This window comes from Hypanus sabinus, chromosome 17, assembly GCF_030144855.1.
Source record: "Hypanus sabinus isolate sHypSab1 chromosome 17, sHypSab1.hap1, whole genome shotgun sequence".
Taxonomy (NCBI): domain Eukaryota; kingdom Metazoa; phylum Chordata; class Chondrichthyes; order Myliobatiformes; family Dasyatidae; genus Hypanus; species Hypanus sabinus.
The window spans coordinates 1180319-1204340 of NC_082722.1; the positions used below are offsets into that span (position 1 = coordinate 1180319).

The following is a 24022-nucleotide window of genomic DNA, read 5'->3' on the forward strand; positions in this document are numbered from 1 at the left end:
TCCTAGACTCCCCCACGAGGGGAAACATCCTTTCCACATCTACTCTGTCTAGGTCTTTCATTATTTGGAAGGTTTCAATGAGATCCCTCCTCATCGTTCTAAATTCCAGCAAGTACAGACTCAGAGCTATTGATTGTTCCTTGTATGTTGGAACATATTAATTGTTCCAACATATCTTTTATTGGATGAAGAGCCCAAAATTGTTCACAATACTTGAGGTGAGGCCTCACTGGTGCCTTATAAAGTCTCAGCATCACATCCTTCTTCTCTTGAAATGCACACTAACATTGCAGTTGCCTTCCTAATCACCCACTCTACTAACAAGTTAACCCTGGAGTGTTCTGCATAAGGACTTCAAAGTCCCTTGGTATCACAGATTTTTGGCTTATACGAGGGGTGATTGATAAGTTCGTGGCCTAAGGCAGAAGGAGCTGAATTATACAGCTCTCATTACATGCACATGCAGTTCAACTCTTTGAGTGAATATGCAGAAAGTTTGAAGTTAATAACTCATCTCCTTCTACAGTAGACCACAAACTTATCAATCATGCATGTAACGAGAGCTGTGTAACTCATTTCCTTCTACCTTAGGCCACTAACTTATTAATCACCCACCTGTGGACACTTGCCAGAGATCCAAGATCCATATGCTCCACGACTGCTGGACTAAGTGTGTAAATGTAGGAGGGGACTATGTTGAAAAATAAATGTGCTAGGTTTTGTAAAATTGACACCTACCTTAGGCCACAATCTTATCAATCACCCCTGGTAGAAACATATCTTCCTGTTTAGAAAATAGTCTGCACATTTATTTCTACTACCAAAGTGTATGACCATGCACTTTCCAACATTGCATTTCATCTGCCACTTTTATTGCCTATTCTCTTAATCTGTCAAATGCCTTCTGTAGCCTACGTTTCTTCAACACTACCTGCCCGTCCACCAATATTCATATCATCTGCAAACTTGGCAACAAAGTCATATATTCCATTGTCTAAATCTGATATACAGAATAAAGAGGTGCAGTCCCAACACCGTCCCTGTGGAACTAGTCACTGGTGGCCAATTAGAAAAGGATCATTTTATTCCCACTGGATGCCTACTACCAATCAGCCAATGCTCTAACCATTCCAGTAACTTTCCTGTAATACAATGGGGTCTTAACTTGGTAAGCAGCCTCATGTGTGGTACCCTGTTAAAGGCCTTCTGAAAGACCAAACATCCACTACATCCCTTTTATCTATTCTAAGTGTAGCCGACCCATGTATTCTTTTAAAACAAAGAAGTACCAAACCCACACTACCCCATAACCCTCTATTTTCCTTTCATCCATGTGCCTGTCCAAGAGGCTCTTAAATACCCCTAATGTTTTAGCCGCCACCACCATCTCTGGCAAGTCATTCCAGGCACCCATAACCCTCTGTTTAAAAAAAAAACTTACCCCTGATGTCTCCCCTAAACCTCTCTCCCTTAATTTTGTACATATGCCCTCTGGTGTTTGCTATTGGTGCCCTGGGAAACATGTACTGGCTACCCACCCTATCTATGCCTCTCATAATCATGTAGTCCTCTACCAAGTCCCCTCTCATCCTTCTACGCTCCAAAGAGAGAAGTCCTAACTCTACTAACCTTGCCTCATAAAAGACTTGTTTTCCAATCCAGGCAACATCCTGGTAAATCTCCTCTGCACCCTCTCCATAGCTTTCACATCCTTCCTATAATGAGGTGACTAGAACTGAACACAATACTCTAAGTGTGGTCTCACCAGAGATTTGTAGAGTTGCAACATGACCTCTCTACTCTTGAACTCAATCCCCCTATTAATGAAGCCTAGCATCCCAGAGGCCTTCTTCAGATTCAGATTCAGAAACTATCTTAACTACCCTATCAACCTGTGCAGTGACTTTGAGGGATGTATGGATTTGAACCCCAAGGTCCCTTTGTTCATCCACACTCTTAAGTAACTGACCATTAACCCTGTACTCAGTCTTGTGGTTTGTCCTTCCAAAATGCATCACCTCACACTTGTCCGGTTTGAACTCCATCTGCCGTTTTTCTGCCCAACTCTGCAGCCTGTCTATATCCTCTTGTAACCTTCGACCACCTACAGCTCCATCCACAACTCCTCCAATCTTCATGTCATCCGCAAACTTACTCACCCATCCTTCCGCTTCTTCATCCAGGTCATTTATAAAAATCACAAAGAGTAAGGGTCCCAGGATAGATTCTTATGGCATTCCACTAGTCACTGACCTCCAGACAGAATATTTTCCTTCCACTACTACCCTCTGCTTTCTTCCTATAAGTCAATTTTTTATCCAAATAGCCAAGGTTCCACTGATCCCATGGCTCATGACTTTCTGGATGAGTCTCTCGTGGGGGACCTTGTCAAGTGCCTTGCTAAAATCCGTGTAGACCACATCTACTGCCCTACCCTCATCAATTTATTTTGATGCCTCTTCAAAAAACTCAATTAGGCTCGTGAGGCACGACCTTCCCTTCACAAAGCCATGTTGACTATGCTTGAGTAGACTGTACTTCTCCAAATGCTCGTAGATCCTATCCTTAAGAATCCTTTCCAATAGTTTGCAGACCACTGATCTAAGACTCACCGGTCTATAGTTCCCAGAATTCTCCCTATTTCATTTTTTAAACAAGGGAACTACATTTGCCATTCTCCAATTCTCTGGCACCTCCCGTGCAGCCAAAGAGGATTCAAAGATCATAGCTACTGCTCCAGCGATCTCTCACTTCCTGCAGCAACCTGGGGTATATCACATCCGGCCCTGGGGCCTTATCAATCTTGATGTTTTTAAGAAGATCTAACAGTACTTCTTCCTTAATCTCCACATTGTCCAGCACACAGGCCTGTTCTATTTTGACCTCATCCTGATCAAGGTCCTTTTCACTTGTGAATACTAAAGCAAAGTATTCATTTAGGACTTCCCCAATCTCCTCCACTTCCAGGCACATGTTGCTTTCTTTATCAGCCCCACCTTCATTCTTATCATCCTTCTGTTCTTCACATACGCATAGAACGTCTTGGGGTTCTCCTTAATCCTACATGCCAAGGCCTTCTCATGCCCCCTTTGAGCTCTCCTAAGTCCTTTCTTAAGCTCCTTCCTGGCTACCCTATATTTCTCATGAGCCCCTCCTGCTTCCTGCTTCTTACATCTAACATATGCTTCCTTCTTCCTCTTGACAAGTTGCCTCACGTGTTTCGTCAGCCACGGTTTCCTTTTCCTACCATTTTTTCCTTGTCTCCATGGGACAAACCTATCCTGAACCCAGCACAAGTGGTCCCTAAACTTCCTCCACATTACTTCTGTTTCCAGTTTATTAGAATAAGCGTCTGGTCATGATCAGTTCTCTGCCACAGCAAGTATCTAGGCCAAATGTCACACAATGCCACACTGAGGTACATGTTGCAACAATTATTATTAGTAGTGCCTGTATTTACAAAGGCAGAGATAGAAATCAGTGTGGGAGACTTAGTGTCTCAAAAGGTCTGAAATATACTACACGATTTGCCTATTTTACTGTGAGGACAGCAGTGTCTAGTTGCTTTAAATGTCATAGGATAAGCTATCAGTGAAACCTGGTGTGCAAGTGAGGTTGATAATCTTATTGCAGCTAAATTTTGCATATTGCTAAGTTGTTGCAATTACAAGTTGTCGAAAGTTACAAGGAACCCTAATGTGATGCAGTGGATACTTTCTCTGGCAGATCTCCATCGGTAAGGATTGGTAATATCTCCTTGCTGATCATCAATATTAGTGCACCTCAAGGCTGTGCTTAACCTGCTGCTCTACTCTTTAGGAACAGCTTCTTCCCCTTTGCCATCAGATTTCTGAATGGACAATGAGCCCATGTACACTACCTCACTTTTTTTTTCTGTTTTTGCTCTCTTTTTGCTCTACTTATTTAATTTGATTTAATTATTATATTATTATTTATAGTTATAAAAATTGTGTATTGCAATGTACTGCTGCTGCAAAACAACAAATTTCACGGCATGTACCAGTGATCATTTTGGAGGATGTTTCCTGGGCCTAGCACATAACTGTAATTATGAAGAAAGCACGGCACCACCTCTACTTCTTTCAGAGTTCATGAAGATTTGACATGACATCTAAAACTTTGACAAAGTTCTATGGGTGTGTGGTGGGGAGTATATTGACCAGTATACTGGTACTGTATCTGAATCACACCTGCTGATACCGAGTGAGATGAGACATATTGCTGAGTGGTACCGCAACAGCAAACGTCAACCTGGTATAGAAAAGTCAATGCCCTTGAATGGAAAATCCTACAAAAAGTAGTGGATACAGCCCAGTCCATCACACATAAAGTTAATTGAGTATATATACATGGAGCATTATCACAGGAAAGCAGCATTTATCATCAGGGACTCCCACCACCCAGGTCATGCTGTCTTGCTGGTGCTACCATCAGGGAGAAGGTACAAGAGCATCAGAGCTCACAGCATCAGGTTCAGGAACAGTTATTACCCCTCAACCATCAGGAAGAAGGTACAGGAGCCTTAGGACTCATACCATCAGGTTCAGGAACAGTTATTACCCCTCAACGATCAGGCTCTTGAACTAAAGGAGATAACTTTACTCAATTTCACTTGCCCTATCATTGAAATGTTCCCACAACCTACGGATTCACTTTCAAGATGTCTTCATTTCAGCTTCTTGATATTTGTTGCTTATTTATTTATTATTATTTCTTTTCATATTTGCAGTTTATTGACTTTCACAGGCTTGTTAAATGCCCAAGCTTGTATGGCCTTTCATTGATTTTATTATAGTTGAGTATGTCTGCAAGAAAATGAATCTCAGGGTTGTATATGGTCACATATGTATTTTGATAATAAACTTACTTTGAACTTTGATATTGCGCCTGATCCTGATTTTTTATGTGGCTAAGTATGGCTCCATTGCCATATATAAATTTGCCGCTGACACTCCTGTTTTTAATGAATCACAGGTGGTGATGCAAAGCAAAATAAGATACATTGCTGAGTGATACCGCAAAAATAGACTCTTACATATGTCTATAAATCTAAAGAGCTCCAGGAAGCGAAAGAAGGACGAGCATACGAACAGAGTGCGTTGAGTGGTTGGTGTGGAGAGAGTCGGCAGCTTTTAATGCGTGGTGTTAATGTATGAGAAGACCTGTCCTAGATCTAGTACAGAAATGCAATCACAAGGAACTCTTTTTTAGTTGCAGGGGGGTAAGGAGGTACATCTTGTCACCATTGTGAAGTGTAACTTTACTGGTTGTATCATGGACCAGTATGGCATTTCAATTACACAGAACTGTAAGAAGCAGCAGAGAGTACTGGATTCATGGGAACATCCCTCCCCAGTGTAGGCAGTACCCATAGAAGGCATAGCCTCAGGAAGGCAACATCCATCATCAAAAACCTCCCTCTCTGGACCACACTATCTACCATTAATCATGAATTACAGAAGTCTGAAGTCACACACTAACAGGGCTGTGTGCTCAGTCCACTGCTGTTCACTCTGCTGACCGACTGTGTAGCAATATACAGCTCAAATCACATCATCAAGTTCGCTGATGACACGACTGAGGTGGGTCTCACAGAGAGGCAGTGCAGAGCCAACAACCTGTCTCTGAATGTGAATAAAACAAAAGAGATTGTTGTTGACTTCAGGAGGGCACGGAGCGGCCACTCTCCAGTGAACATCGATGGCTCCTCCGTAGAGATCGTTAAGAGCACCAAATTTCTTGGTGTTCACCTGGCAGAGAATCTCACTTGGTCCCTCAACACCAGCTCCATAGGCAAGAAAGCCCAGTGGCGTCTCTATTTTCTAGGAAGGCTGAGGGAAGTCAATCTCCCACCCCCCCATCCTCATCACATTCTATGGAGGATGTATCGAGAGCATCCTGAGCAGCTGCATCACTGCCTGGTTTGGAAATTACACCACCTCGGATCGTCTGTTTACATTTACATCATTTATTATTATATTGTAATTTGCCCTTTACTGTGTCTATTGTGACAAGATCCTAAGATTTATTCAATATGAACTGTGCCTTTAAAAAGAGAGAGAGTGTGTGTGTGTGTACTGATTCAGAGAGAGCACCGAACAGCTAGTGAGTTGCCACGGTTACGGCAGGGCAGAGCTATGTGATGGACAGCTGGCGCTCAGCATGTTTGGGATATATACAAGGTCAGCTGGCTGTTCGGACAGACACACAGGAGACATGGAAGAAATAGACACTGGATGAGATTTGTGTGCCCACGAAAGGGTGGGTTTTGCTTGCAGTGTGGAAAAGGGGTGACTGGTGGAAGGCTCTTGGTCTGTTTAACCCTTGCCCGGGTTGATAGCTTTACCATGTGAAGGCGGTACCCTTTTGTGTGGTCACAGTCGGTGACTTTAACAGGACTTTGGAGGACAATGTGGAAGAATCAACGGCATCGGCTTACTTGGAAAACAAATCATCTCTCTCCCTTCCCTCAAATCTACTCAACTCAGTATCACAAACTGAACTGACTTTATTCCTATACCATCATAAGACTACATCATTTACCACCCAAGTTTGAAGAAGTTTGGGGTTTTATATTTACACACTTATATATGCATAAACTCTGCTAAGCTGTTTGACTTATCTAGTTTTATCACTGATTTATGTAGATACTAATAAATAGTGTTTTGTTTGTAGCAAAAACAGACTCCAGGTGTGTTCCATTTCTGCTGGTTCTTTTAACCCGTTTACAGGGTACATAACACTATTGTCTTGTTTATTAAATATTGTACTGTCTTGCACTGTTTTGTGCATTTTATGTAGTCCCGTGTAGGTCTGAAGTCTAATGTAGTTTTGTGATGTTTCATGTAGTCCTAGTGTAGTTTTGTGTTCTTTCATGTAGCACCATGGTCCTGGAGGAACGTTGTTTCAGTTTTACTGTGTACTGTACCAGCAGTTATAGATGTAATGACAATAAAAGCAACTTGACTTTACATTTGTGTACAGGAAATTACATTAAACAATTTTGAATCTTGAATGTTTTTTTAATTAAAATGCATTAGCTTTTCTTTTTACCCCCACTCATTCAATTAAGTATGGCTTAGCTATGAACCTGAAATATTCTTTATTCTTTGCAGAATGACAAAAGAGTTCTTGAAACAGCTCTGCAAGGAACAGAAACTCTACCAGACACCTTATCTGAATGACACACTCTATTTGCACTATAAAGGTTTGTGCTAATTTCAATAAATCTATAAATTCTTATCCAGTAAAGTCTGACCTGAGAATTACCTCCATGGGATTAAAAGATGGCAGATGCAAAATGTCATCAATGTTACCCTCATTTTGTTGATGTAATCATAGTGTTTCCTAACCTTGAATTTAAAAGTAGGTGTATATCATTGCAAACATCAGAGTTCACCGAAATACTGACAAACACAATTCATTCTGAACCTTACTTTAATTTTTCAACCAATTCCATTGCTTTCTACACATATCGAGCCAGCACGTTTAAATCTTTCAGCAAATGTTTTCAGTTCTGAATGGAATTTCCGTTTTGCCATTAAATTATTTCAAAGAATCATAAAATACAGATGCTACTAGCTGCAGAGTGCTTCCAGCATTTTCTGATTTAGTTTCTGATTTCTAGGATCTGCAGTACTTTGCTCTGAGTGAAATTGAATTGACTTTATTACTTACATCCTTCATATACATGAGTAAAAATTCTCACATTACTTCTCTGTCTAAATGTGCAATTTATAGTAATTTATAATAATGTGTTCAACAGGATAGTCAATGTAACACAGAAATACAGTTGTGTCAGCATGAGTTAAGCATTCTGATGGCCTGGCGGAAGAAGCTGTCCCGGAGCTTTTTGGTCTTGGCTTTTATGCTGCAGTGCCATTTCCCGGATGGTAGCAGCTGGAACAGTTCGTGGTTGGGGTAACTCGGGTAGTAGGAGATGAGCTAAATTGTTAAAATTATGTAATACCAAAAGAGTAGTTTGGTTTCTCCTAGCCTCTGAAGACTGAGTTGTATCCTGATCAAGTGTAATTGGAGGACACCTCACATTGGGATGTAGTGGACATGACCATTTTATTGTGGGTGGAGAACATTTGAAGGAAAGTTTAAGCCTAAGCTACAACGTAGTTGCTACAAAAACTACATCTAAAAATTTTCAGTATTTAATTCATTGTGATAGTGAAAGATGTTTATAAAATTATAGGGAAGACAGATGGTATCTTCTTCCGAGGGCTATAGTTAAACCGACCAGTGATCTAGTGGCAACAGCACCGGACTTCGAAGTGAATGGTCCAGAGTTAGAATCCAGATGGCTTCTTGTAAGCTTTACAGCTGTGCTGGGTTGAGCGTTGAGCTAACAACTCGGCCTCATAAAAAAGTTGACAGCTATGGAAACAGCAAAAATGCTGCCCAATGCACCACAAGGTGTGAAAAGGAACAACATAGTCATAGAGTTTAAAAAAAATGCCCATTAACTCTACTTTAGCAATTCTCTATTAAAATTGCCATATCAGAGTTGGAGTACCCACAGTGCAGATGCAATCTGAGGCCACTATTGAACCTGACCCAGGGAGCTATGAGGCAACAGCATTACCTTCTGTGCCAATGTGCTACCTGGGTTAGAGCATATAAGACTGAGATGGAAATTAATATTAGGCTAGTTGGCACATGTGCTGTCATAGGCTATATGGTCTGAAGAGCTACCTTCTATGCTATATGATTTTTTAATAATTCTATTTGTCATTAATATGCCTTGGTTTGCAAACTTTACTTACTTAAGTAATGCATCATTATATCTGCATCAATAACTAGATGCCCAAAGAAAGAGTCAAAACAATTGATTCAGATATAACCTTGATGTGTAATTTCTCCTCAGGTGATTTTGAAAGTTTCTTGAACATAAATTGTACATAATTTATAGTTGATTTGTGTTTTTTTTTCCTTCCTGTGAATGCTGCTTATGTCTGTGATGTGGCTGCAGCTAAGTGTTTCACTGCACCTGTGCATGCATGTAACTGTGCACATGAGAATAAACTCAACATTGAAGACAGTGGGCAATAGTTTCTGAATGTTTGTATTGGCTGCTCTATTGAACTGATGAGCCATTTTAGGATCACTTCCACACTTTGTGAAAGAAAAGGGTAGCAAGGAACTGCCACATTAGAAAGGTTAGTCACAAATTCAAGTACTATTTGTGAATTACATATAATTTTATTTTCCAAGAGCCGAAGGGAAGTAGATGCTAACAAAAGCAAACCTATAAAAGGGATATATTGGCTTGAGGCTACACACATAGGTAAATTTCAGCATCCCAGCATGGGTTTTAGTTTTATTTTATTTGTATTTTGTAAGTTATTAAAGCATTTATACATTACTGCATATTTGTGTGTGTATAAAAACTACTGTTGTTTCAAGATGGCTGGAGATAATAGTAATAAATGCGTTATTGATCCCGAAGGGGAAATTCTTTCATTACAGCAGCAACGTTTAAAAACCTATTTAGCAGAATGCAGACTTAACTAATAACAAAGTACAGAATATTAATATACACAATACTTTACCAATGTGCAATAATTTGCAATAATGTTTGGAGGAAGTGGGAGGACCCAAAGGAGAAATTATTAAGAGTAAGAACTAATTCCGCTAGACGGAGGAGAGTGGTGGTAGAGGAATTCCGTCTTTGAATTCTCCTTTTATTTTTGAATTCTCGTAGAGGAATTCTCCTTTGGCTCCTCCCACTTCCTCCAAGCCAAGGGTGTAGCCATGGGCACCCGTATGGGTCCCAGTTATGCCTGCCTTTTTGTTGCCTTTGTGGAACAGTCCATGTTCCAAGTCTATATGGGTATCCATCCCCCTCTTTTCCTTCGCTACATTGATAACTGCATTGGCGCTGCCTCCTGCACGCATGCTGAGCTCGTTGACTTCATTAACTTTGCCTCCAACTTTCACCCTGCCCTCATATTTACCTGGTCCATTTCCGACACCTCCCTCCCCTTTCTTGATCTTTCTGTCTCCATCTCTGGAGACAGCTTATCTACTGATATCTACTATAAGCCTACAGACTCTCACAGCTACCTGGACTATTCCTCTTCCCACCGTCTCTTGCAAAAATGCTATCCCCTTCTCACAATTCCTCCGTCTCCGCCGCATCTGCTCTCAGGATGAGGCTTTTCATTCCAGGACGAAGGAGATGTCTTACTTTTTTAAACAAAGGGGCTTCCCTTCTTCCACCATCAACTCTGCTCTCAAACGCATCTCTCCCATTTCCCGCACATCTGCCCTCACCCCATCCGCCCACCACCCCACTCGGGATAGGGTTCCCTTTGTCCTCATTTACCACCCCACCAGCCTCCAGGTCCAACGTATAGTTCTCCGTAACTTCCGCCACCTCCAACCGGATCCCACTACCAAGCACATCTTTCCCTCCCCCCCTTTCTGCTTTCCGCAGGGATCGCTCCCTACGTGACTCCCTTGTCCACTCGTCCCCCTCATTCCTTCCCACTGATCTCCCTTCTGGCTCTTATCCTTGTAAGCGGAACAAGTGCTACACTTGCCCTTACACTTCCTCCCTCACCACCATTCAGAGCCCCAGACAGTCCTTCCAGGTGAGGCAACACTTCACCTATGAGTCAGCTGGTGTGGTACACTGCATCCGGTGCTCCCGGTGTGGCGTTTTATATATTGGTGAGACCCGACGCAGACTGGGAGACCGTTTCGCTGAACACCTACGCTCGGTTCGCCAGAGAAAGCAGGATCTCCCAGTGGTCACACATTTTAATTCCACATCCCATTCCCATTCTGATATGTCTATCCATGGCCTCCTCTACTGTCAAAATGAATCCAAACTCAGATTGGAGGAACAACACCTTTAATACCGGCTGGCTAGCCTCCAACCTGATGGTATGAACATTGACTTCTCTAACTTCTGTTAATGCCCCTCCTCCCCTTCTTACCCTATCTCTGACATATTTAGTAGTTTGCCTGTTCTCCATCTCCCTCTGGTGCTTCCCCCATCCCACTTTCTTTCTCCCGAGGCCTCCCGTCCCATGATCCTTTCCCTTCTCCAGCTCGGTATCACTTTCACCAATCACCTTTCCAGCTCCTAGCTTCATCTCACCCCCTCCGGTCTTCTCCTATCATTTCTCATTTTTTCTTCTCCCCACTACTTTCAAATCTCTTACTATCTTTCCTTTCAGTTAGTCCTGACGAAGGGTCTCAGCCCAAAACGTCGACAGTGCTTCTCCTTATAGATGCTGCCTGGCCTGCTGTGTTCCACCAGCATTTATGTGTGTTGTTTGAATTCCAGCATCTGCAGATTTCCTCGTGTATACTGCATATAATTTAGCTTTTATTACTGGCGTTGTTGCCACTCACACCAGTTATCCAGTTGTGTGTCTTCAATTAGCACATACTGCTTTACATTTTTAAGGTTTCTCCTACATTGAGAACCTGGAGGAGTACACTGGGCTGAGGTGTCTGTGGTTGGAGTGCAATGGCCTATTGAAAATTGGGAACCTGGATGCTCAGACAGAGCTACGCAGCCTATTTCTACATCAAAACCTCATTCAAAAAATAGAAAACTTGGAGCCTCTTCAGAAACTGGATTCCTTAAACCTCAGCAACAACTACATAAAAGTCATTATGAACCTCTGTGAGTAAAGCTCAATACACACATGCATATTGCTAAACATGAGATTTAGTTGCAATATAGTCATTTCTCTCTTTTATTTACTGTCATGTTCATATTTCATTACACAATTAACACAGTAACCCAAACAAAATGTTGGAGGGACTCAGTAGCTACAATTGTGTACAATGCTGGTTAGCCTGCATTTGGAGTACTAAACTAACCTGTGAAAGGATATTGAAACACTGAGGTAGTCAAAATAGATTTACCAGGGTTATTTCTTTCTGTAGGTGCTGCCTGACCTACAGAGTTCCTACAGTGTTTTGTGTGCGTTACTCTGGATTTCCAGCATCTGCAGAATCTCTTATGTTTAGGAGATTGTCTTTTCAAGAGATACTAAGCAGATTGGGTGTGTATTCTTTGTATGTTAGGGGCTCTTCATTTTCCTAACTAGAGGTAGCGGAGCAGCTGTCTCAAAATGCCAGTAAACTGGTTCTATACGGAACTCAAGTGCTGTCTGTGTGGAATTTGCATTCTTCTTGTGACTGTTTAGTTTCCCCCAGGTGCTTTATTTTCCACCCAAATCCTAAAAATCGATGCATTGATATGTTAACTGACCATTACAAATTGCCTCAGTATCTGGGTAAATGAAAGAACCTGTGGGGAGTTCATGAGAAAGGAAAATAGGATTTAATGTAGGATTGGTGTAAATGGGTGGCTAATGATCAGAACAGCCTTAGTAGGTTGAAGAGCTTATTTCTGTGCTATATATCCCTATGATACCTTAACCCATTTGTATTAATCACATTTACCAGCAATTGGCCCATAACATTCAATGTTTTGGTGGTTCAAATGTTCATTCAGTTGTGTTGTAATGTTGTGAGGGTATCTGCTTCCACCTCCCAATTAGGCAGCGCATTCCAGAGTGCAACCATCATTTGGGCGAATATTATAGAACATAAAAGCAAGGAATTGATGTTGAAGTTTTAAAAGCCACTGGTGAGGCCTCACGTAGTTTATTATGAGCAATTTTGGACCCCTTATTTAAGAAAGGATGTGCTAACAGTGGAGAGGGTTCAAACAAGGTTCACAAGAATGATTCTGGGAATGAAAGGGTTATTATATGAAGAGAGTTTGATGCCTCTGAGCCTGTACTCACTGGAATTTAGAAGAATGAGGGGGATCACATTGAAATCCATTGAATGTTGAAGAGCCTCAATAGAATGGATGTGGAGAGGATATTTCCGATAGTGTGAGAGTCTAGAACCAGAGGGCACAACCTCAGAATAGAGTGAAGCCTATTTAGAAAAGAAATGAGGAGCAATTTGTTTAACCAGAGGATGGTAAATTTATAGAACTCATTGCCACAGTTGGCTGCAGAGGCAAGATCATTGGATGTATTGTAAGGCGGGGGTTGATAGGTTCTTGATTACTCAGGACGTGAAAGTTTATGGGGAGGAGGCAGGATAAAGGGGTTGTGAGGAAAAATAGATCAGCTATGATGAAATAGAAGAGAAGACTCTGAAGGCCAAAAGGCTTAATTCTGCTCCAATCTCTTATGGTCTGATTTTTTTTTCCCCTCTGCTTCCCTCTATTCCTTTTGCAACTCACCTTGAACCTGTACTTTTTGGTGTTAACTAGCTCTGACATCAGGAAAGTTTGCTCACTATTCATTCCAACTCTGCTCTGATGTTTTTGTACATCTTTATCATGCCTTCCTTGGGTCCATTCTACTCCAAGGAAACCAACCTAGTCTATACAACCTCTCTTAATAACTTAAATATTCTATCCCAAGTGGATTCCTGGTAAATCTGCTCTGCATCCTCTTCAGTTCATTCATGTCCTTTCTATGATGCTGTGACCAGAATTGTACACGGTATATTACAGTTGTGGCCAAACAAATTTTAAAAAGTTGCTCCAAGACAATTTTCCTCTTATATTCCATACCCTCTTCTGCTGTCAGACTGCCTGCCCGATATCAAGACTTTAATGAAGTGCACATTAACCCAGTGAAACTTTAGAAGGGCTGTGGCCTTGCCAACAGCTGCTATATATTATCAATATTGATCCCATCACCCTAACTATTTCTATTCTAGACTGCAGTCTTAGCATTCCAACCCATAAGATAAGATCCAACCCAATATCTGCTTCATTCTACTGAATAATATCACCCATTTGACCCTTCCTCAGCTATGCATTTATTACATTTCACTGCTCTCTTTCCTCTGCCCCATCTATCCCCAGTAAGTTAGAGTTCACTCAAGACTTTGCTGCAAGTGCTCTGTCACTCACCAGCTCCTATTGCCATTACCCCTAAGGTCTGATCTACATTACATTGTAAGATATTGGAGCAGACTTAGGCCATTTGGTCCATCGAATCTGCTACACCATTTCATCATGGCTGATACAATTTTCCTATCAGCCTTAATCTCCTACCTTCTCCCTATATCCCTTGATGCCTTGACCAGTCAAGAATATACCAAACGCTGCCTTAAATATATATAAAGACCTGGCCTCCTCAGTTGCCTGTGGCAACAAATTCCACAAATTCACCACACACTGGCTAAAGAAATAACTCCTAATCTCCGTTCTAAAAGAATGCCCCTCTATTCTGAGGCTGTGTCCTCTGGTCTTAGGCTCTCCTGCCGCAGCAAAACATGCTCTCAACGCCCACTCTATCAAGGCCTTTGAGCATTCAATAGGTTTCAATGAGGTCACCCTTTATCTTCTGAATGTTAGTGAATACAGGCCCAGAGCCATCAAATGCTCTTCATATGATAAGCCATTCAATCTTGGAATCATTTTCACGAACCTTCTTTGAGCCCTCTCCAGTTTCAGCACATCCTTTCTAAAATCAGGGACACAAAACTGCTCATGATAGTCCAAAGAGAGGCCTCACCAGTGCTTTATAAAGTCTCAACATTGCATTCTTGCCTTTATATTCTAGTCCTCTTGAAATGAATGCTAACATTGCATTTGCCTTCCTCACCACAGACTCAACCTGCAAATTAACCTTAAGAGAATCCTGCACAAGGACTCCTAAATCCCTTTGCATCTCAGCTTTTTGTATTTTCTCTCCATTTAGTCAACACTTTCATTTCTTCTATCAAAGTACATGACCATTCACTTCCTGACACTGTATTCCATCTGCCACTTCTTTGCCCATTCTCCTAATTTGTCTAGGTCCTTTTGTAGCCTCCCTACTTCCTCAAAACTGTCTGCCTCTCTAGTTATCTTCATATTGTCTGCAAACTTCGCAACAAAGCCATCAATACCATCACCCAAATTATTGACATATAACGTTTAAAAAAATCTGTTTCGATACAGACTCCTGTGGAACACTACTAGTCACCAGTAGCCAACCAGAAAAGACTCCCTTTATCACAAACAAGAGAAGGTCTGCTGATGCTGGAAATCCGAGCAGCACACACAAAATGCTGGACGAATTCAGCAGGCCAGGAAGCATCTATGGGCCACTGTTTTATCCATGCTAGAGTCTTTCCATAGGCTTGTAACTTGTTAAGCAGTCTCATGTGTGGCACCTTGTCAAAGGCTTTCTGAAAATCCAAGTATACAACATCAATCAATTCTGCTTTGTCTATCCTGCTTGTTATTTCTTCAAATAATTCCAACAGATTTGTCAGGCAAGATTTTCCCTTCAGGAAATCATGCTGACTACAGCCTATTTTATCATTTGCCTGCAAGTACCCTGAGACTTCATCCGTAACAATTGACTCCAACATCTTCCCAGCCACTGAGGTCAAGTAAACTGGCCTGTAATTTCCTTTCTTCTGCTTATCTCCATTCTCGAAGAGTGGAATAACATTTGCAATTTTCAAGTCTTTTGGAACCATTGCAGAATCTAATGATTCTTGAAAGATCATTAATATTTTCTTCAGCCACCTCTTTCAGAACCCAGGGATGTATAGCATTTGGTCCAGGTGACTTAACTACCTTCAGACATTTCAGTTTCCCAAGAGTTTTCTCTCTAACAATGGTAACTTCACACACTTCATGACTCCTGATACCTGGAACTTCCAACATACTGCTAGTGTCTTGCGCAGTGAAGACTGATGGAAATTACTTAGTCCCTCTGCCAATTCCTTGTCTCCTATTACTACCTCTGCAGCATTATTTTCCAGAGGTCTGATATCCACTCTCAGCTCTCTTTTATACTATATATATCTGAAGAAACTCTTGGTATCCACTTTAATATTGTTCAGCTTACTTTTGTATTCCATCTTTGTCTTCTTAGTGACTTTTTAATTGCCTTCTGTTGGTTCTTAAAAGCTTCCCAATCCTCTAACTTCCCACTAAATTTTTGCCCTGTTATATGCCCTTTCTTTGGCTTTTATATTGGCATTGACTTCTCTTGTTAGTCACGGTTGTGTCATCTTGCATTTAATCTTGCATTTAGACTACTACTTCCTCTTCAGGATGTTTATGTCCTGTGCCTTCTGAATTGCTTCCAGAAATTCCAACCATTGCTGCTCTATTGTCATTCCTGACAGTTTTCTTTTCCAATCAGTTCTGGTCAACTCCTCTCTCATGCCTCTGTAATTCCCTTTACCCCACTGTAGTGTTGTTACATCTAACTTTAGCTTCTCCTTCTCAAATTTCAGGGTGAACTCAATCGCATGCCCCTAAGGGTTCTTTTACTTTAAGCTCTCTAATCAATCAGGCAGGAGGCAGCAAGTGGGAATAAAAGAGGCCTTTTCTGGTTGGCTGCCAGTGACTAGTGGTGTTCCTCAGGGGTCAGTATTGGGACCGCTATTTTTCAGACTGTTTGTTAATGATTTGGACAATGGAATTGATGGCTTTGTGTCAAAGTTTGTGGATGATACAAAGCTAGGTGGAGATGTAGATAGTGCTGAGGAAGCAATGCGATTGCAGCAGGAAGACTGGGCAAAAAATGTGGCAGATGGAATACAGTGTTGGGAACTATATGATAATGCATTTTGGTAAAAGGACCAATAGTGTGGACTGTTATCTAAAAGGGGAGAAGGTTCAAACATCAGAAGTGCAGAGGACTTAGACTCCCAGAAGGTTGGTAAAATGCAATGTTGTTATTTATTTCAAGGGGAATAGAATATAAAAATGAGGAGATGAAGCTCAGCCTGTATAAGACACTAGTCAGGCTGCACTTGAAGAATTGTCAACAGTTTTAGGCCCCATATCTCAGAAAGGATATGCTGTCATTGGAGAGTCTGGAGGAGGTTCATGAAGTTGATTTCTGGATTAAAGGGGTTAACATAGGAGTGTTTGGCAGCTTTGGGCCTGTACTCATTGGAATTTAAAAGAATGCAGGGGGGGATCTCATTGAAACCTACTGAATGTTGGAAGAACTAGATAGGGTGGATGTGGAGATGATGTTTCCTATGGTTGGGCTATCCAGAACTTGAGGGCATAATGTCAAAATTGAGGGACGACCTTTTAGACAGAGGCAAGGAAGAATTTTTTTAACCAGAGTGTAGTGAATCTGTGGAATGGTCTGCCACAGACTATAGTGGAGGCTGTGGGTATACTTAAGACAGAAGTTGATTGCTTCCTGATTGGTCAGGGTATCAAAGGATATGGCCAGAAGGCAGGTTTATTGTGTCGATTGGGATCCAGGATCGGCATGATGGAATGGCAGAGCATATTTGATGGATTGAATGGCCTAATTTTGCTCCTATTCCTTATGGTTTTACAGTCTTCTGAATGATTTGATCTCATGTTTTACCAAAAGAACAGCACTGCCTTCAGCCTTCCTGCCTATCTGATTGATATAATGTGTATTCTTGGACATTAAGCTCCCAGCTATAATCTTCTCTCAGTCGTGATTCAGTGATGCCTACAATATGATACATGACAATCTGCAACTGTGCTACAAGTTCATCTGTCTTGTTCCATATACTGGGCACATTCATGTATTCACCTTTATCGACTTAGTCTGCCTCTTGCAATGCAACTTATCCTGTTGACTGCAATTTTGACCTATGAGCAGCCTCTCCTCACTACACATTGCCTCTGTTTATAAACCAGGTACTTCATTTTCAGCACTATCATCTGCCTTTCCTATGGTACTTCTTGCATTGAAATCTGTACAGCTCAGAACACTAGTCAGTCCATGGTCAACCTTTTGATTCCTAATATTGTCTGAGGTCTTGCCAACATCTACCTCCACAATCTCTCCACTAACTGTTTTGGCACTCTGGTTCCCATCCCCCTGCAACTCTAGTTAAGCTCCACCGTGCAGCCTTAACAAATCTTCCTGCTAGGATATTAGTCCTCCGCCAGTTCAGATGCAAGCTATCCCTTCTATACAGGTCTCACTTTCCCTGGAAGAGAGCCCAATGATCCAAAAATCTTATACCCTCCCTCATACACCAACTCCTTGGCTACATATTAAACTCTATAATCTTCGTAGTTCAGGCCTTTCCAGCGCGTGATATGGATAGCTGTCCTGAGATCACAACCCTGTAGGTCCCTTTAACTTAGCACCTAACTCCCTGAATTCTCTATGCGGATGACGACTTCTGGCTGTTCACCCATCTACTTAATAATGCTGAGAACATGATCCAAGATATTCTGAACCCTGGCTCCCGGGAAGCAACATACCATCCGGGAATCTTGTTCTTGCCCACAGAATCTCCTGTCTGTTCCCCTATCACCACAGCATGCTTCTCCCCCTTCCCTTCTGAGTCACAGAACCAGACTCAGTGCCAGAGATTGACCACTATGACTTTCATTTGTTAGGTCAACTCCCTCCACCTCCACCTACAAGATCCAAAATGATATACTTGTTGTTGAGGAGGATTGCCACAGGTTACTATGCCCCAGAATCTTAGCTTGGAATCCCAATTCCTTACAACAATTCTATAATTCCCATTCTCAATTTAGTTCTTCCATGCCCTAGCCTCTACTTATTTCTAAACCTTCCTCTGGTCCCTTATATCTTACTTATCCCTTCTGTTCTGCTTCACTTCTGATGTCTACCTTTGGCACACAGTGATTGCTTGACTTAAGATGTTGAACCCCATCTTCTCTGCCTATGGGTTTACCACTGTCTCCTTCTGAAAATGCTTTGACAACCCAATAACTTCTTGAGCCATTTCAATACATTAAATGAGCAGTATGATGATAAGGAGCAGGCAGTTTGTCTGTTTTCTGGCCCTCATACTGAAGAGGGTCCTTTAATTTTAGAGTGGCTTAGTGCAAGGAATGGATACACGAAAGTGGGGGTATCAAACATTTCCATTATTTTGTATTGTTTCAGATGCATGATGCAGAACTGATAATGTAACTACTCCTTATTTCTTGGCTGTAGTAACCTTGTTTTTCTCTCAGCCTGCCTGCCAGTGCTCAGTACTTTGCAACTGGCTCACAACCAGCTAAGTAAGGTGCAGGACATTGAACATCTAAAGCAGTGCCCCAGCTTAAGTGTCCTTGATCTTTCATACAACAAGCTTGATGACCCTGAAATTATCACTGTCTTTGAGAAGATGCCGAATATAGTAAGTGTTTTTTCTGCCTATTTGTGTGAAAACTATTTTATTTTAAATGTAAGGGGTAATGCAGAACTCAAATCTGAGCTATGTGGGCTGAAAACATTTTATTTACCGAAAACATGATTTTACATTTCCAGATCATTTATGAAAGTTATACAATGATGTGAATTAAATTACTGGTCTCTCATATTCACTTCTGGACTTTGGTTTTGAACCTTGCCCAGGCAGATATGACAAAAGACTCTTCAGAGTGGGTCTGTGGGGCTTGAACTCAGCATATCCAGAATATGCACAGGTGAAGCCTGGGGCAGATTGGCTCAATTCACAGTGAATATTGGGCAAGTCGTGAGAGGCTCAGTGACCAACTCCTGCTCCTGTTTTCTTGTGCTCTTAAAAGTGCAGCATTCAGTGTACAGTTGACAAGAGTAGTGCAGCATTTAGTGGGGAGGAAGAAAGAAGCTTTCTTAGGGTTTAGGAAGTAACGGGCTCTCGAGAATTACAAGGTAGCATTGAAGGAGCTGAAGAATGGACTTAGGAGAGCTGGAAGTGGGCATGAGAATGATTAAGGAAAACTCATGACATTCTGCATGTTTGCAAAGAACAGGAAGATGACTAGCATGAGGGAGCTCCTTAATAAATACTTTGCCTCAGTATTCACCAGTGAGAGGGACCTTCACATTTGTGAGTACAGGGTAAAACAGACTGATATGCTTGAACAAATTGGTGTTAAGCAAAAGGATGTGCTGGGACTTTCAGAAAAACATTAGATTAGATAAATCCCCAGTGCTGGGTAGAATATACCTCAAGTTACTATGAGAAGCAAGGGAAGAGATTTTTGCACCTTTGTGGGTTATCTTTATGACTTCAGTAGCCATTATAGTATCAGATAATTGGGATATTCCAAATGTTATTCTTTAGCTAAAGAATGAATGCGGGAATAACTCTGGGAATTATAGACCTGTGAGTCTTACTTCAATGGTGGGCAAATTATTGAGAAGATTCTTAGAGACAGGATTTATGAGCATTTGGGGAAGCATAGTCTAATTAGGGATAGTCATTATGGGTTTGTGAGAGGTGGGTCATGCCTCACAAACCTTACTGAATTCTTTGAAGATGTGACAAAGAACATTGAAGGTGGAACTGTGAATTTATTTTATTTATTTTTATTTATTTAGTGACACAGCGTAACCTAGATCCTTCTGGCCTTTCAAGCCACACCACCCCAGCAATCCCTCAACCCCAATTTTTATCCTCTGAGAAGGTATAGAGACTGCTTGCAGAATAGTGCTTGAATTGAATGCCAAACTCCATAAGACCCATAGGACATAGGAACAGGATTATGCCATTTAGCACATCAAGTCTGCACCACCATTTCATCATGGCTGATCCTGGATCACACTCAACCCCATACAGTCGCCTTCTCTTTCTTTATCAAACTTTTTTATTAGTTAAATAAAAAAAAGTACATATATAAAAAAAAACACGAGAACTGTCTCAAAAATCTGTATCAATAACAATTCAAATAAAAGGAAAAATAAACATTATCATGATCATACATAGAATTAATCTAATAGTATATAATAAAAGATAATTGAATCTCCTCTTATCCATAACAAGAAGAAAAAGATAAAAAAAACTTTTATAATTGAAATGTACATTGAAAAAAAAACCCAAAACACAAAAAAACCACAAAAAAAAAACTGGGCAGCTCATCTTGAGAGTAAAAGCAGGAAAAAAGGAAAAACCTTCTGATCAAATCCAGAAACTTCAAAAAGTTAACTGGAAGGGCCATAAGTCAGAGCCCGTGAAAATATTGAATAATGGGTCGCTAAATTTTAAAATCAGGCAAAATGGGGAAGGACTAACTTTGAAGGGATGAGGCAGGAGCTAGCGAGAGTAAATTGGAAACAGATATTCAAAGGGGAAAGCACAGAAGTAATGTGGGAGGAGTTTAGGGACCACTTCAGCTGGGTTTGTCCCACTGAGGCAAGGGGAAAATGGTAGGAAAAGGGAACCGTGGCTGACGAAACATGTGGGGCAACTCGTCAAGAGGAAAAAGGAAGCCTATGTTAGATATAAAAAGCAGGAAGTAGGAGGGGCTTATGAGAAATATAGGGTAGCCAGGAAGGAGCTAAAGAAAGGACTTAGGAAAGCTCGAAGGGGGCATGAGAAGGCCTTGGCATGTAGCATTAAGGAGAACCCCAAGGTGTTCTATGCGTATGTGAAGAATAGGAGGATGACGAGAACGAAGTTGGGACCGCTAAAGGATAAAGAGGGCAACATGTGTCTGGAGGCGGAGGAGGTTGGGGAAGTCCTAAATGGATACTTTGCTTCAGTATTCACAAGTGAAAAGGATCTTGATCAGGATGAGGTCGAAGTAGAGTGGGCCTGTGTGCTGGACAATGTGGAGATTAAGGAAGAAGTAGTGCTGGATCTTCTTAAAAACATTAAGATTGATAAATCCCCAGGGCCGGATATGATACACCCCAGGTTGTTGTGGGAATTGAGAGAAGAAATCACAGGAGCATTAGCTATGATCTTTGAATCCTCTTTGGCTGCAGGGGAAGTGCCGGAGGTCTGCAAACTACTGGAAACAATTCTTAAGGATAGGATCTACGAGCATTTGGAGAAGTACAGTCTACTCATGGATAGTCAACATGGCTTTGTGAAGGGCAGGTCGTGCCTCACGAGCCTGATTGAGTTTTTTGAAGAGGTTACAAAAGAAATTTATGAGGGTAGGGCAGTGGATGTGGTCTACATGGACTTCAGCAAAGCATTTGACAAGGTCCATCATGAGAGTCTCATCCAGAAAGTTATGGGGCATGGGATAAGTGGAACCTTGGCTATTTGGATAAAAAATTGGCTTAAAGGAAGAAAGCAGAGGGTAGTCATAGAAGGAAAGTATTCTGCCTGGAGGTCAGTGACTAGTGGAGTGCCTCAGGGATCTGTCCTGGGAACCCTGCTATTTGTGATTTTTATAAATGTCCTGGATGTAGAGGCAGAAGGATAAAACAAAGGTTGGAGGAGTTGTGGATGAAGGTTACATCATCCACAAATCCACAAGAAGTTGTGGATGTAGGTGGTCGAAGGTTACAAGAGGATATAGACAGGCTGCAGAGTTGGGCAGAAAAACGGCAGATGGAGTTCAAACCGGACAAGTGTGAGGTGATGCATTTTGGAAGGACAAACCACAAGACTGAGTACAGGGTTAATGGTCAGTTACTTAAGAGTGTGGATGAACAAAGGGACCTTGGGGTTCAAATCCATACATCCTTCAAGGTCGCTGCACAGGTTGATAGGGTAGTTAAGAAGGCCTATGGGATGCTAGGCTTCATTAACAGGGGTATTGAGTTCAAGAGTAGAGAGGTCATATTGCAACTCTACAAATCTCTGGTGAGACCGAACTTAAGAGTATTGTGTTCAATTCTGGTCACCTCATTATAGGAAGGATGTGGAAACTATGGAGAGGGTGCAGAGGAGATTTACCAGGATGGTGCCTGGATTGGAGAACAAGCCATATGAAGCAAGGTTAGCTGAGCTGGGACTTTTCTCTTTGGACCGTAGAAGAATGAGAGGGGACTTGATAGAGGTCTGCAAGATTATGAGAGACATAGATAGGGTGAATAGTCAGTACATGTTTCCCAGGGCACCAATAGCAAACACCAGAGGGCGTATGTACAAAATTAAGGGAGAGAAGTTTAGGGGAGACATCAGGGGTAAGTTTTTTACACAGAGGGTTGTGAGTGCCTGGAATGACTTACCAGGGAAGGTGGTGGAGGCTAAAGCATTAGGGGTATTTAAGAGCCTCTTGGACAGGCACATGGATGAAAGAAAAATGGAGGGTTATGGGGTAGCGTGGGTTTAGTACTTTTTTTTAAAGGATTAAATGGGTCGGCACAACATGGAGGGCTGAAGGGCCTGTATCGTGCCGTAGTGTTCTATGGTTCTAAGTTTCCTCAAACTTAAAGGATGTATCCAATGTCTAACTTCTTATTTTCTCTAAACTTAAACAGGACATAATGGAGGAAAGCCAAAAAAAGACAGTAGGTGGACTCGAATCCTTCCAATTAAGCAGAATGGCTCTCCTAGCCAATAAAGTTGTAAAAGCTATCATCCATCGAGTGGAGGCAGGAATATCTCCTGCTTCTGATGGAATAATTCCTAAAATTGCTGTTAATAGATTCGGTTGAAGATCCAAATTCAAGATTTTGGATAAAGTTTTAAAGACTTCTTTCCAAAAATTATCTAACTTGATACAAGACCAGAACATATGTGTTCAAGTAGCCACCTCAATATTACACCTATCACAAAGTAAGATGGCGCCGGTAACTGGCGACTCTGCGACTGCCCTCCCGAGCAAACTGCTCTCTACACTATCCTATACCCGAGAAACCCTTCTAAACCTCCAATTTGCTACATCTAGCAAGATCGACAACACCCTGGTGAAGTTACTGACCCAGCTGGAGATCATCGACATGCCAGAATTACTTCAACTCCAGACTGTACCTGGACCTGATCATCATTCACGATCACCACGTTCCCGGCGACCCGCAGCCTGCTATCGTGTCGGAACGCCTGGAGATATGGCCTATTCTGACCAGCACCTCTCTGAAGCAGACATCCACACAGAAGTGATGTTGGAGACTTCAAGATACAGCAGACGTTACCCAGGAGTGACCACCGTAGAGCCTCGTTGGTGGCTATACACAGCTGCTGGAAGTGAGGCCTCTGCCGCCGACCTCGGAAATCGAGCCCGGGGCTCGGATGGAGCGGAGACCTCCGCAACCATGACACAGTTCACGGACTTGTTTCAGCTGGCAGCCTGGCCCTTCGGGATTAAGTGTTGGCTTCGGGGCCCGACCCGATGACAGGCCAGGCCCCCGAC

General features: G+C 41.8%; 1 protein-coding gene across 12 annotated transcripts in view; it reads left to right on the top strand.

Annotated features, from left to right (window-relative positions):
* The window catches only part of dnaaf1 (dynein axonemal assembly factor 1), a 180025-nt gene that overhangs the window by 78110 nt on the left and 77893 nt on the right, over positions 1 to 24022 (top strand). For all 12 annotated transcript variants that reach the window (XM_059992457.1, XM_059992462.1, XM_059992459.1 and 9 more), the window contains 3 exons: positions 7137 to 7228; positions 11450 to 11671; positions 18977 to 19143. In XM_059992457.1, coding sequence (XP_059848440.1) covers positions 7137 to 7228; positions 11450 to 11671; positions 18977 to 19143 — 481 coding nt within the window. The remainder of the gene's footprint in view (positions 1 to 7136; positions 7229 to 11449; positions 11672 to 18976; positions 19144 to 24022) is intronic.